This window comes from Arachis duranensis, chromosome 4 (assembly GCF_000817695.3).
Source record: "Arachis duranensis cultivar V14167 chromosome 4, aradu.V14167.gnm2.J7QH, whole genome shotgun sequence".
NCBI classification, from domain to species: domain Eukaryota; kingdom Viridiplantae; phylum Streptophyta; class Magnoliopsida; order Fabales; family Fabaceae; genus Arachis; species Arachis duranensis.
The window spans coordinates 99,456,952-99,472,267 of record NC_029775.3 but is presented as its reverse complement, the minus strand read 5'-3'; the positions used below and the strand labels follow the sequence as shown (position 1 = coordinate 99,472,267).

Here is a 15,316-nt window from a genome sequence, read left to right as displayed (position 1 = left end):
TTCTCTCCAAAGACCTCCCCATCAACAAATCAAAGGGCACATGGGGCGAGGATCTACCTACCCCGCGAAACACTAGATCAGAACTCCAAGCTTCCGTTACTGGTGTTCTTTTACGGTGGCAAATTTATATTCCCATGCTTCTCATCAGAATAGCCATGAGAGGGATTATAAAAAAATATTTATTTAAAATACTTAATAAAAAAAACATCCAATTATATTTTAATAAAAATAATTAAATATTTATAAAATTTAAAAAAATATAAAATTCTTAAAGAAACAGAGATATTTACATTTGTAATACAAAAAAAATCGAAAAATATATAAAAGAACATTCATTTAGTATGAAAAAGAAACATTCTGATACTTAGCAGAAAAAACATCCATATATATTAACTCGTAGAAATTTTGGATTCACCTAGGGGTGTGTGTGGTTGGAGGGAATACAAGTATATTTCCACGAATTTTGAGATGGGAATATTTTATTCCCATGTTTGGTTCAAGATATAAAAAATTATTCTTGGGTATATTTTATTCCCTGGAATTAAAATCCAACCCATTTAACTACATTTATTCTCTTCCTTTTTCTCTGGGCTATGCCTAATCTTCATTTTGTTCTTTCTAGCTCAAGAACCTTTCAATATGTTATATCTTTAATTAAGTAATTCATAGAGCTAATTATTAATTTGGTATCCAAAAGATTCAAATATTTATAAAAAGGTCTTTAAAAAATGTTATCGACAAAACAATTTTTGAATAATTTGAAAATGCGACAAAAATACTCAAAAAAATTATATTTTTAATAAGTGAACAAAAACTTTTGTATTTAACAAATGACTTATCCATCTGATCTAATTTTTTTTGTCAATATTTGAATAAATATTTAGAAGACACACGTAAAATTAAAAAAAAATCTCTATTTTTTGTTTTTTAAAAAAATTGGTTATTCACAATAAAAAAATATTTGACATAAAATTATCAAATTTTAAGAATAATAGATTTCATTTATTTAATAATTGATTGCAAAAAATCGCATCAAAATTTAATCTTTAGGGACTTTCTTTAGAGTATATATTTAATATCAACTATGCTATGTGTATACCAAATTTAGCCACCAAAATCAACCATCAGTATAAAATATATATTGGAATACAAATATACATTAAAAATAATTAAATAACACATTTATTTATACACAAATATATTAATGACTGATTTTAGTGACTAATTTCAGTTTACGCATAGTATTTTTGATTTAATATTTAGTATTTTTTGTTACGTTTTTAAATTTTTCAAAAACTTATTTATTGTTAGGACCTTTTAAATATTTTTTCAGCGGTTTATATTTTTTAATATTATTTTAATAGTTTATTCTTAATTAATAATTACTAGTCATTATTTATGTGCATAAATAATTACTAACTGTTGCCACTATAAAATCATTAACAAATCTTTATTTATGTTTTAAATTTACACTAAAATAAAATAAAAACTATGGATTGATGGGTGTATGTAGATGTATCTATCAATCCATCGATATATAAAGATTAAGTTTTGCGGTTTTACAGTATATGATACCATATGTGTGTTCTAATTATTAAACCAACTAAGAAACAAAAAAAAGTCACATTCACTTTTTCTATATTTTCCCATTCAATTTCTTTTCTTCTTTTTATCAAGTATAACCATGTGAAAGCATAAATTTTTTTAAAGACATTTGTGAATTCTTTTCTTAGGTGTTCAATAGTTTTTTCTTTAAAAAAACATGAAATACTATTATTTGATTTGTTAACAGAATATTAACATCAAATTTTCATTTATTTTAACTTATTTTAGCTATAAGTATATATAGTAAAATTTATATACATTAAAATAAATAAAGTAATTACATATATATTTATAAAAAATATTCATTCTCGCTACTTTTATTTTTATTGTCTATTCACCTCAAAGTATTTTTATAAGAAATAATGATTGTACATTCTTCTCGGTTTCAATCTCCAATAACAAACAAACCGTATTCGTTAGTTCGGAAGATGTTGTAAATTAGAATTATGGTATGTATATACTAAATTAATTATTAAAAAATTAATTATTAGTATAAAATATATATTAAAATTATATTAAAAATAACTGAACTTCTCCGATAGCGTTGCTGCTAGAGGACATCCTGCCGTTCCTCCCCCCACTATTATGTAATCGTAGCCATTGCTGCTGCTGCTGCTGCTTGATTCCGACGGTGACGATGAGAATGAGCTCGCCTTCCTTATGAATTCATATCCATGGTTCCATTCCTTATCGTTTCCTGTACAAGTTAATTGATTAGTCAGCTCATTCTGCTTAAATAAATGTAAAAAAATTTGTGTATATCCAAGACAGTTTGTATTTATAATTAATTATAAAAATATCATATTTATTTTTCTATAACATCCATTAGTGTATTCTAACAATAAATATACATATAGAGGAATATTCAAAGACTAGTGTATTTATAATTAATTAAAGAAGACGATATTTCTATATTTCTTTATACTATTCATTAACATCATCCTTTCCTCTTTCCTCTATAAATACTTCTTCCGATATTCCCTCCACCGTCCATTTTGTGTTTTCCTTCTCTCTCGTATCTTCTCTCCTTTCTTCAAGCATTTTCTCGGGTCGGATCTTTTATTTGGAGCATCTGCCAAAGGAGAAAATGCCAGCATCCGCAGCAGCAAGACTTGTCTTTTGCCGCCGATCATCTTCTTGGCCACAGCACCAACTTTTCCGTAGGGCGCTTTCTCAGCGGGCCACGAAAACGAAAGATGCCCCTGCAGCATCAGCAGTGGTACCACCGTCGGAATTGCCGCCGTTCGATTATGTGCCGCAGCCGTATATCGGGCCTTCCTCGGACGAAATTCTGGCGAAGCGTCGGGAGTACCTCAGCCCTTCTATTATGCACCTTTACAAGACTCCGGTGAGCACACACCGCACCTGATCATTTTTTCCACCTCTATAACTAATTTTTTTCGTTGGGCGTGGATGGTGCAGGTGAATGTAGTGGACGGAAAGATGCAATACCTGTTTGATGATAAGGGACGGAGGTACCTTGACGCATTCGGGGGAATTGCTACGGTGTGCTGCGGGCATTGCCACCCTGATGTGGTGGCGGCCATAGTGGAACAAACAAAACGGTTGCAGCACTCTACAGTATTGTATCTGAACCATTCCATTGCTGATTTTGCTGAGGCCCTGGCTTCTAAGCTCCCCGGTAATCTAAAGGTGTGTTTTTTTGTTATATAATAATAATAATTTGTTTTATGATCCGTAGTTAATCTGTTGCCAATCTCATATTCTTCATCGGCTACGTCACTTCCACCCTCCCCTTTCCACTACCATCATCTTATCTCCAAAAAAACAATAATAATAATAATGGGCTTAGTTGTGCTTATTATGTTCTCTTAAGTGATTGTTGTAAGTTGTTAAAACGATAAAAGCAGTTAACTTGATAGCCATAGTAGTTAACTTCTTATTACATTTTTAACATGGAGAAAGACGCCATTGTTTTTTACTCCCTCTTAACAGGGTCATCTCCTTTCACCCTCTCAATAGGGGTCATCTCCTTTCCACAGTTGGTAATGACTTGCGTTGAATGATGCTGATTGCTGATAACTGATGAGGATACTTTCGGCATTTTAGTTTTACATTTCAAATCAAATCCCATCGCATCTCAATTTACTTACTTATTCAGCTGAATCTACCCTCTCTGAAAAAGAACCAAAAGTCAATTACGATCCTTCGATCCTTTCTACTCCAATTCGCTATATTTTATTTTTCCTTTTCCTTCCTTTGCTGAATTCAAAACCGTCATAGTGGGCATTCGATACCAATTTTCATTAATGTTATTACAACAATCACATAAGAGAATACAATCAGAAAAACTAAATTCATTGTCTTTATTATTGGTGTTGGAGAGGAGGGAGGTTATGGGGATGAGGGACTTATTCGTCCATCTCACCATATATGACGGAATCGTCCAACTCGCAATAGGTGAATATTTAATAATTATGTTCCTGAATTATTTTGTGTATTTTAAAATTTTAAAAGTTATAGAAAATGATTTAGATAATTATTACTTTTTTTTTTAAGTTTAGCGCCAATTCAAACTCTACCTTCTTTCATATTAGTTATTATTTCAATCCAATTTTTTTATTAGCTAAAATTTGTAAAAATAAAGTTTAATTACTCTTTTAATATCTATAGTTTCGCAAAATTTTTAAATAGGTCTTCATATTTTTTTTAATTGAGTCTTTGCACCAATTTTTTTTTAATTGAGTTTCTATGTTTTTTTTTCTTTTATTTGAGTTTCTATACCAATTTTATTTAGTTGGATCCCTATACAAACCAATTACTATCAAAAGAGACCTAATTTAAAAAAAATTGGTGCAAGAACCCAATTAAAAAGAAGAAAAAGATAAGAATCTAATTAAAAATTTCGCAAAACTACAAAAACCAAGAGGATAATTAAACTTAAAAATAACCAATATGATGTTAAGATGATAAATATGACATATTTTAATCATAAAAAGTTGGAGTTTAAGTTTTACAGATAATTATAAATTATATATAATTTAAAAACTTATAAACCAAATTGCTCTTTAAATTCATTACATAAGTGGATATAAATTAGAGCACCAAATAATATAATTTTTTGGGAGTACTAACTAGTTTTGGTATTTTATATAATTTACATGATATTGGTATTTTTTGGTATTATATTTATGAAACTGAAACATGTTTTATTAATAAATATGAATTAACTTTAAAAAATAAAATTTTGAAACAAAATCTTAAATCATTAATTAAATCATAAGTATCATTATTTTTATATAAAGAAAATAACTATAACAAATTCTGACCTTCTTATTTAACAATAAGGATTATTGAAGAATTAGTATTGTTATTAAAATATTTAACACACTTGAGAGAAAGTCTTAGGTTTCATCCTAAGATAAAGACATCCAAAGATACATAAATTAATTTTGGTTGGTTCTATAACGAGAGTTATGTAAACAAATGAAATAATATTTAATCTACTTTCTAAACTTACTGACTCTTAATTTAGCTTGTAAAGTATAATTATTTGTATGTAATCTAAAATTTTATAAATATGATTTATATTAATCTTTAGAATAATTTTTAGGATTATAATTTAGAAATTAAGATTTAAAATTTAAAATTTAAAATTTAAAATAAATAAAATAATTTAAAAGAATATTAAATTCATGTAAAATGAGGTTTATACTTAATTTAATAATAAAAAATACCAATTCAATTTTAGTTTAAAAGATAACAACGTCGGAAGTCTTAACTCTTAAAGAGAGTTATCGGTTTTTACACAACTATCACAGAAGAATGTAAGAATATTTAGAGGTAATTCTGAAATTTGCTTGGTTCTGAAATTCAAATATGAGATTGTATATGATGATGATATGATATGATAATGTTGAATTATTAAATGTGACCCAATAATTTTTTGGCATGACATGAATAAAATATATAATACTTGAAGAGTTCAAGAGAAAGACAATAAAGATATGGTTCATGGCAATAAAGATATGATTCATGATAATTGATAACTGAGAGTCGTTAAATAATTTAATTGATTTGACTAAATTTTTATCTAACGGCTCTCAATTATCAACTTTATGTGAAGTCGACAGTTTCCACCTTAAAAAAAGGTAAAAACTTAGATGCAGTCGACTTCACGTAAAATTGATAACCGAGAGTCGTTAAATAATTTAATTGATTTGACTAAATTTTCATCTAACGGCTCTCAACTATCAACTTCACATAAAGTTTACTACACTTGAATTTCCACAAAAAAAAAATACACTAAAGTAAATTCTGAGTGAATATGAAAATTTTTCTTGATGATGATTATGTGGAATATATTTAAATATTAGATAAAATGTTTGTTGTTTCAAGTTCTATCGTATTAAAATCTACTATTTCTCAACCTGGCTTGAAGAAAGAGGTTTAAATATTTCAGTGTGTTATATTCAAAGCATAAAATGTCTATATGAAAAAGTCTAAACATCATTCTCCCTTCGTAGTTCACCTTACATATTTAAAAATAAAAAACACTATTTACATATTAAAATTAACTACCAAAACTAATAATTATATATTTATATATAAATACATGTATAATTTATTATATTTTTAATATGTATTTTATAATTTAATAGTTAATTTTAGTAACTAATTTTAGTATATATTTAGTATGATTATTAAAAAAATATAACAAGATAAATAGGATAATGTTGTCAATATAAGTATAATCTTTGATCATAAATATTAAATTTGAACCCTCTAAAAAAAGAAAGTTAGTAAAATAGTAAAATAAAAGATTAATCACTATTAATTTTATAATTTTTATAAAATATGTGCTCCACTATCTTAATTTAAGTAGTTAACTGTTCACTTTATCACTTTAACAACTTCATCACGGATTTTGATCCATAAATGTTTAACACTAACGGAAACTACTGTAAAATGGTTGTAATCTAGAGTTTTTCCCATATTAATAATATATGTTCATTCATATGTTACTATGTTATTAAAAGAGATTTTAAATATGTAAAAGTTCTAATAACTATGTTTGAAGAGGGAAATCTATGTATCAATATTTTGTTACTCGAAAGATGATTTTTTACGTCAAAATCGATAAGTACTGTCCAGTTTTAAATATAAAAACTAGTTACGATAACTGAAGTAACACAAATAAATTAAAATAGCAGTGCTCTGTTTTTGGCCAAATAGATACACCTTGTTTAATCAGGGAGCATATAGTACGTTAAATTGGAATCTTAAATAAATTACTTTAATTTATTAGTCTTAATAAAAAGACTATGATAGATGCAAAGCGTGGCATACTTAAGATGATATCGATGCTAACTACTAGTTCCATGGCACATAAACAATGTCTATGTCATTTTCAAGTAACCACACTCTGCATTGTTATATTTTTAGCAGAGAAAAACAGAAAAGTCTACATCCACTTATGTCCATATATAAACCTATTTTATATATTAAAACATAAATAATTGAGTTTCAATAATATATCCTTCATTATTATAAAAAAAGACTCTGTATAATAATCTTTTAAGTTATTATTATATACAGTAATTCAGCTACCAATCAATTATCATGTATAAAAATATATATTTTATAAAAAATTTATTATATTCCTATAAATAATTTTGATTACTGCAAGTCTGATTATTTTGTTATTGCAGATTTGATTATTTTGACAACTGATTATTAGTTAAGAAAAAATATGTAAATCACTATATATAAATACACATATACATAATAACTAATTTAGTTGCTAATTTTTTATATACTATAATAATAATAACACACTATTCTATGTTTGTATACAACTTTTACAATTAACATGCATGTATCAAAATTAAGTATTTTAAAATTGTATTGCACATCATTTTTATTCTCATAACTACCAACCACAGAATATCCGAATTGATTCAGTGGATAACCACGGGAGATATGCATGCTTGAAGATAAGATGCTGAATTAAACAAGAATAATTTTTTATGATAAAACATGAATGAATTTGTGTTTGTGTGTTGTTATTACACAGGTTGCGTTTTTCACAAATTCCGGAACAGAAGCAAACGAATTAGCAATACTGATAGCAAAGATGTACACGGGGTGCCATGACGTAATATCTCTAAGAAACTCTTATCATGGGAATGCAACTGGGACCATGGCAGCCACAGCTCAAAGCATTTGGAAATTCAATGTTGTGCAGGTAAACTACTATTTACTTAGTGTGGACCCCCCTTTAACAAATCTTGGCGTCTTGTTAGTTTTGAAACAGAGTTGAGGATATGCAATCCTTGCTTCCAACAATAGTATATAGTTTGTTTAGATAGCAAAAGTATTTCTCAACCTTGCACTTCAATTCACATGGGAATACATTAGTTTGATTAATTATCATGATGTAGAAAAAGTTTGATTCTTCTGATAGATTTCATACATCTATTTAGCTATTTTAATAGTTGATTGTTTTATTGAGAAAATATATAACATAGTATATATAGAGATATTATTTTTTGTCATCACTTAGCCATCTACTCAATTTTTTTAATTTAGTTCTTTTAATCTAATAATCCAACAATATACTTTATTATATACTTTTAAATTTGATGGTTAACTGATGACCAAAAAATATAAATTCTGATGATTCTCTAACATTGCTGGTGTATACATGTTTTGTCCTTACAAGTTGTTTTATGGGTGAGGATGTACAGAGTGGTGTCCATCACGCTATAAATCCAGACCCTTACAGAGGCATTTTTGGTTCTGAGGAAGAGAAGTATGCAAGGGATGTCCAAGACATCATCAATTTCGGAACTTCTGGCAATGTTGCCGCCTTCGTGGCCGAGGCCATACAGGTAAACTAGTTTCAATATCAGGCTAAGACTTTGTAGATGCTGAATTCTTATGGCTACTAATTTTTTCATGGTAGGGAGTGGGGGGCATTGTTGAGATGGCTCCTGGTTACTTGCCACTTGCATATGATATGGTTAGAAAAGCTGGGGGTCTTTGTATTGCTGACGAAGTTCAAGCTGGATTTGCACGTGTTGGTAGCCATTTTTGGGGTTTTGAGACCCATGGTGTTGTACCTGACATTGTCACCGTTGCAAAGGTATAGACAAATTTTATTCTGTTTAATGTGGTATCTAAAATTTGTTTATATAATGTAGTTAAATCAATTTGATATATACATGTAAGTTACATAGGCTAACGAGCTATAACTCAAATGGCATAATCTTTTCATACTTACTTAGAGGTTGTAGATTCGAGTTTCACTCCAAATTAAAAAAAAAAGGTTACATAAAGTCTAACTTGTCCTTTAATAAAAGTAACTATGCTTTGCTTATTGGGCAGGGTATTGGAAATGGCATTCCCCTTGGTGCTGTAGTAACCACTCCAGAGATTGCAAAGGCATTGACTCAGAGAAATTACTTTAACACCTTTGGTGGCAACCCTGTTTGCACTGCTGCAGGATTGGCTGTTTTGAGAGTAATAGAAAAAGAGAACCTTCAAGAAAATGCATTGCTAGTTGGATCTTATTTGAAGCAAAGGCTTAATTCTCTCCAGGACAAATATGACTGTAAATATTTCATCTCTCAACAATAACCATTTCTTTTCTTTTTCTTTTTCGTTCAGCTATTTCTTATCAATTTTTATTTTTTCTTTTAAACAGTGATTGGTGATGTGAGAGGAAAAGGCTTGATGCTTGGTGTTGAATTTGTTACTGATCGTGAACTTAAAACACCAGCAAAAGATGAAACACTACACTTGTTGGACCAACTTAAAGGTAAAATAAGGTGGAAACTCACATGTGGTTGACTTCATGTGAAATTGTTCGTTGAGAATCGTTAGATAATTTGATATGTTTGATTAAATTGTTATGTCATGTTTGTTAACTATCAACTTTACATAAAGATAACTGTATGTGAGTATAATCCCAATCTCAATTAAAAAATTTACTTAATCATGTTGAGTAAGTTTTTTCCATTGATTAGATATTTTTGTGAATTCAAAACCAATATCAGATAAGTTTCATCTTATCAATTAATTATAAAATACACACTTAACAAGTTCTTTTGGTGCAATTACTTCAGAATTAGGCGTGCTAGTTGGGAAAGGTGGATACTATGGAAATGTCTTCAGAATCACACCTGCATTGTGTTTCACCAAAGAAGATGCAGGTTTAATCTCTTAGCCTCTCTTGTGTTGAAATTGATATTAAAAGAAAGAAAGAAAGTTTTTTTTTTCTATAATATTTAGCTTAAAACTCGTGCATTTTTGTGGGTGCAGACTTCCTTGTGGATGCAATGGACTACTCACTATCTAGAATCTGAGGGTTTAAATAAGATCCAAATTGTAAATAAATGTTTTATTTTCATCTCATCATGATAAATAGTGACACTGTTATCATATCAAAATCTCTCTCAGAAATAAAGTTTAAGAAGTTTATAGTTGCAGGTTTATAAGAAGGTTTAATTATTTTGTATGCCTTTATAGATTCATCAAATTTATAATTAAGTCTTTATAATTTTTTTTTAATTAAGTCTTTACACTATTCTTAATTTTATAATTAGGTCATTCTTAAAATAAAAAATATTAGAGTTAATGAAATATTTTTCTACAAATTGAAGATATGCAGCAACTTTCACGACAATTAGCACCTAAAACATCATAGGGAGGTAAATGGTTTCTGTCGAATACTCTATTATCACTTTTCTGATGATGAATGCCTAAAAGGGAGAAATGGGTGTTTTGAGGTGAATACATAAGGTACCAATTAGTATCGCCAAATTTTGTTGTTTATGGTATCTTTATAAGCACTCGGCTATCACTCCCCCTCATACGCAGCTTCTTTAGAAAGCATGCCTTTCTTTAGTCTTTTTGTTTTTTTTTGTTTTTAATGCGAATTCTTCTTAATATTATATATAATTGGTATCACTAAAAGTAATATGCCTTAACATACTAACAGTTAAAAAAGAAGTCTAGTGAAACTAACTATAACATAAGCCAATTCAATCCAATCATATGTATTTTTAATTTTAAAATTTAAAAAATTACGAAAAAATTCAACCAAATATTCTCTCAACCAAAGGGTAAGTTACCTTCTATGATAAATCTAATAGTTATTGGATGAAATGAATTATTTATCAAGATGATTAATATTAACTTAGGTTTTGACAATCAAACTAAGTAACTATAGTAAAACCATTTGAACTTCATACCTGCAAAATCACATAATTCTTATATTAATTTCATTAACAACTGTGAGATTCACCTTACTCAATTAACATCTTTCTACTTTTTTTTTTTATTTTGAATTTGTGATTTAGCTTTTTGGTTTCTCTTTTCATTTGTTCGTTTTAGTTTTCTTTTGTTATTTTTGTATTGTTAGATCTAATTAATATAAGTATGAATTTTTTTAAAAAAAGTATTTTGGTTGTTTTTTGTTTTTATAATTGGAATTTGGTTGTTTTTAGATTTATCTAGTATCGTAAATAGGGATATTATAGTCATCTTTTATATTTATATATAATTACAGCATCGTTTACATTTCTGTAGTAGGACTCAGCTAAAAGCATTTTTTATACCTACAGGATCAAGAGCCCTAGGATCAAATCATATGCGACCAAAAATAATAAATTAGAGAACCGAGTATTAATTTACTATAAACAACATAACATTCATGTTTTTTTTTTTGTTGTCCACTTATTCTTCAACCCGACAGGTTAAGGACTAATTTCTTGCGGATCTGAGCTCAATTTAAAGGTCTGCTGCTGGCCAATGAATTGCTGCATGCACAAGGCAGATTCAAACCTCCGCACTTGCTTAAGTGGACGAGTGAACTGACCACTCGACCAACCCAAGTTAGTTACATAACATTCATGTTACTAAATTTAAAAAAGGTAAAAAATTTCCAGCAGTATAAAACTTATCTGTTCATATACCAGTTCAAAATATACATTAAAAATATAGCCTGATGATATGCGAACCGAACTCAAGGGAGGTTGACAAATAGTATCAACACGTAGTTGGCGCGATAGTGAATATAGGGGATATGACTAGCACTTCCGTAATCGTAGTTGCAATCCCACTCTGCACCCCGTGGGTGATGGTTATAGAGAAGACCCATGTGGCCCCGAGTCGGACACGTCGTCGAATCACACACCAAATGCTCTCCTTCTATTCCAGGCAGTTGGACTTCAAAATGCCACAAAATTGAGACAACTTGACATCCCATCACTTTACACATGGTGAGTAAACCAGACGCCTCAAGCGCATGAAATATTTTGATCCCATTATTTTTTTGCCTCCTTGTCATCCTTACGAATGAGCAACATCATTGACAGTGCGTACTTGGCAGCGTCATGGCCCTTAATTTTGGCATTGTGGAGCATTTGCATCCCAATGTCATGGTGACATCGAATGAAGAGCTCTTGTATCGCGTCCCAAAATTGAAGCTCCGGGTGGCCACTCTCCTTGCACCGGTGAAAGAATCTCGTTGCACCCGGGTCTTGGTACCAACTCCACCTAATGGCATGCGGCCCTGGTATAGAAGCACTAATGCGCACAATATCCTCATCTCCTGCCTCGCGCGTAGCCTTACATGTCATTATGAGACTGCGCAAGTCCTGAAGGAAGTTTGACGTGACTTTAATGGTCATGGCTACCCATACGTCATGGGGAAGGTAGATTGTCTCTGTGAAACGTTCCATTATTACTTTCTGGAGGATGACTACTTGGAAGAGAATATGTGTATACTAATTTGAATATAGAATGGAGCAAGTAGTGGTATCCGTTTATGGTATATTTATAAGCCCATTGCGCCCTTTCATATCTTGTTCCATCGGCCGTGAACCGTCGCATCTTATCCCTCTGGATTTTCCTTTTAGCTTTTTTTCAAAATATACATTTATTAATCAATTTCAATCACATAAAAAAAATCCGAAAAGGCAAAAAGAATAAATAAAATAATGCAAGTAGGTTTCATGTAAATATAGTATGCAATTTTGATTACAAGACAAATCAAACAGTAATTAGTGACATAATTTTTGCTATAATTGTTTTATACATTAAAAAATTAATATTTAAATACAAAATAAATCTTGAGTTCAAATAACAGTGCAAATGATTACGAGCTCTATTCAAATCAAACACATAGCAGTGCAAAAAAATATAAAAAATTATTTTTTTACAAACTAGTTATATTTATCTTTACCGTCAACGTCTTCTTATAGTAGTGCCTATGTACTGTCCTCTCTTAACCATCAGGTTCTTCGGTGGTTGAGTCTCTTCTAACCATGTCACTTCAGATGCTTTATCTATCTTAACACCTTCTATTTAAAAATTAACACATATTAGGATTTGACATTTTCTATTAGGTTTATTATTATTAGGACAAGAAGGAGGAAGATAAGTACTTAGAAGATCTTTGATAGGAGGAGACCTTCGAAAATAGGAGCAGTGTCTTCCATTTTCTGTTGAGTATGGTGGGGAAAGTTCAAAATGCCGATGGTAAGTTCCCGGTCAACTGATTTGATGACGGTACCCTTCAATGATAATATTTCATAAACAGATTTTAAGAAATAATTAAAATCAAGAAAAAATCATATCATTAAAAAGTATAAATGGAGCAAAGGTCTTACAAGGTCTGCAAGTTGATCGCTTCCCAAGTTCAGGTGAAACAACTCCAGAAAAATTGTTTGCTTCCAGCATCCTAATTAATGTTTCAAAACTACCATTTCAGTGAATATTGAAAAAGGCACACTATATGAATGAATACACTTAAAAGCTCAAAACATATAGGTATGTGAGAGTAGTAATATTTTCTAGATGCTTTGGAATTTCCCCTGACAAGCGATTCACAAGAAGAGAGCTGAATCATGTTATATGAAATATGTAATCAAATATAAGAATAATATAGTGACAAATTACATTCAGATTTTACATTTTTGTATATGAATGTGCTACTGTCAATATCAATAGGCAAATCAATTGTTCATATTTTTCACAATTATGAGGTTTTAAATTGAGTTAATATCAATTATCACAAAAAAATTAAAAGTAAAATCCTAGAGAAATACCATCGACTAGAAAAAATAATTAATAAACAGAGCCAAGTAGCACCTTCAATTCATCAACTGCAGCCCCAAACTTTGCCAGTGTGCTCACAGCACTGGCCCTAACAGTTGCATTCTCAAGATGTACTCTGTTATAAATATAACAAATATATTTGTTGGGGTCTGATGTCTTTGGACTTTCAACTCCCAAGAAGTTTAATATCTAGGGTACAACGGAAAAATGACTAATGCCAAATGATAAAATTTCAAAATTAAATGGTAAACAACAAAGCACAAAACAAGAGATAATACCTGTGTGGACAAATAAGTGAATTCACAATCTTCAATGAACTCACAAAGATGGAGCAACCACTTTCCTTAGTATCAGAGATATCTCGAATCAGAATCACAATTGAATCTACAATTGCTTTTTTGTAATCAAAACCACCTTCTTCTCTGAGAATGTTACTTAGGAAGTTCATTCTGAGTAATAACATAATAGAACCTGGTAACTTAGACCACTTATCTAGAAAGATATTCATAAGAAAGATGTAACATCTGTGAAAAGAGACCAATAGAGTGACGCATATACTAACAGAGATCTATATTTTAAAGGAAACTTCAAGCACAATGATCTTATTGCTTCTACAACAACAATTTTGAATTCATCAGCAATATCAGACATGAAATTTGTAATCTGCTTCATAAGATGGTCTGCACTTGATTCATTTCCTATCTTTAAAAGAGTGGTAATAGCAAGTGTAGCAATGCTTCTGTTCTGACCAGAAATTAAACTTTTCATGTCGATGTTGTAGTTAGTTACAGCCATTGGATGTGTCATTGCAACCTGCAAAGTTCAAAGCAATACTCATTAGGAATCAATGCTTAGGAATAATTCTGAGGCCAATATTTGATGCAAAATAAGCAAAGGTTAAATAAGCAAATACATTTCATTATTCCTCCCTCAATCTACTTTAATTCACTATAGTTTGATACCCTCATAATAATAATAACATGAATTCTAGGACATATTTTCATTCCATAGTCGACAAACAAACTACAATCTTCACTGGAATTTGTCCTTTAAGATAAGAAAACAGAGAATTGAAGAAAAAAGAACCAAGTAAAATTCAATAATAAAATATCAGGTCTCATATACTTGTTATAAAAGCAACAACGACATGAGGACCCCCCCTAAATTACTAGCCATCTCTGTTTCAAGTTTTCTCTGTGTCTCATTAACTGCTTCAAGATCAGACTTAAGAAGATTATTGTACCGCTGCAAACTCATATTGTACTCATCTAATCCTTTCTACATGTCATGATATAAATTTGCCTGCAAAACTCAACAGTTTCAAAAAAACAAAAAATAAATAACAATGAGGGAATCACTAGGAATCAAATAACTGACTAGCAATAATAAATCAATTGAGAAATAACCCAAGAAAGAAATATTTTTGCCTGACAGACCAGTTTATCAATGACTATCTTTTCTAAAATATAGCACAATATTACCCCATTCGCTCGGTAGTTGATTTCTTGTCCTGAATCCGCTCAAGCTCAGCTGATTTCTCTTTACAAACTTTCTCACCCGCATTCCTTGCTTCCTTTTCTTCTCTAACGATTATCTGCTTCCTGGTTTCAAATCCAAGAAAACT

The 15,316-nt window shown here is 30.0% G+C and overlaps 2 protein-coding genes across 2 annotated transcripts; one reads left to right on the top strand and one right to left on the bottom strand.

Moving 5' to 3' along the window:
- Positions 1-2,610: 2,610 nt before the first annotated feature.
- Positions 2,611-10,087, top strand: LOC107485208 (alanine--glyoxylate aminotransferase 2 homolog 3, mitochondrial). Its single transcript, XM_016105723.3, has 9 exons — positions 2,611-2,953; positions 3,028-3,258; positions 7,643-7,813; positions 8,316-8,459; positions 8,534-8,713; positions 8,956-9,181; positions 9,275-9,388; positions 9,696-9,782; positions 9,892-10,087. The coding sequence occupies exons 1-9, from the start codon at positions 2,693-2,695 to the stop codon at positions 9,933-9,935; spliced, it is 1,458 nt and encodes a 485-aa protein (XP_015961209.1). The 5' UTR covers positions 2,611-2,692; the 3' UTR covers positions 9,936-10,087.
- A 1,810-nt stretch (positions 10,088-11,897) lies between these two features.
- Positions 11,898-12,314, bottom strand: LOC107485201 (uncharacterized). Its single transcript, XM_016105716.1, has one exon. It carries the CDS (start codon positions 12,312-12,314, stop codon positions 11,898-11,900), a length of 417 nt encoding a protein of 138 aa, XP_015961202.1.
- Between the last annotated feature and the right edge of the window lie 3,002 nt (positions 12,315-15,316).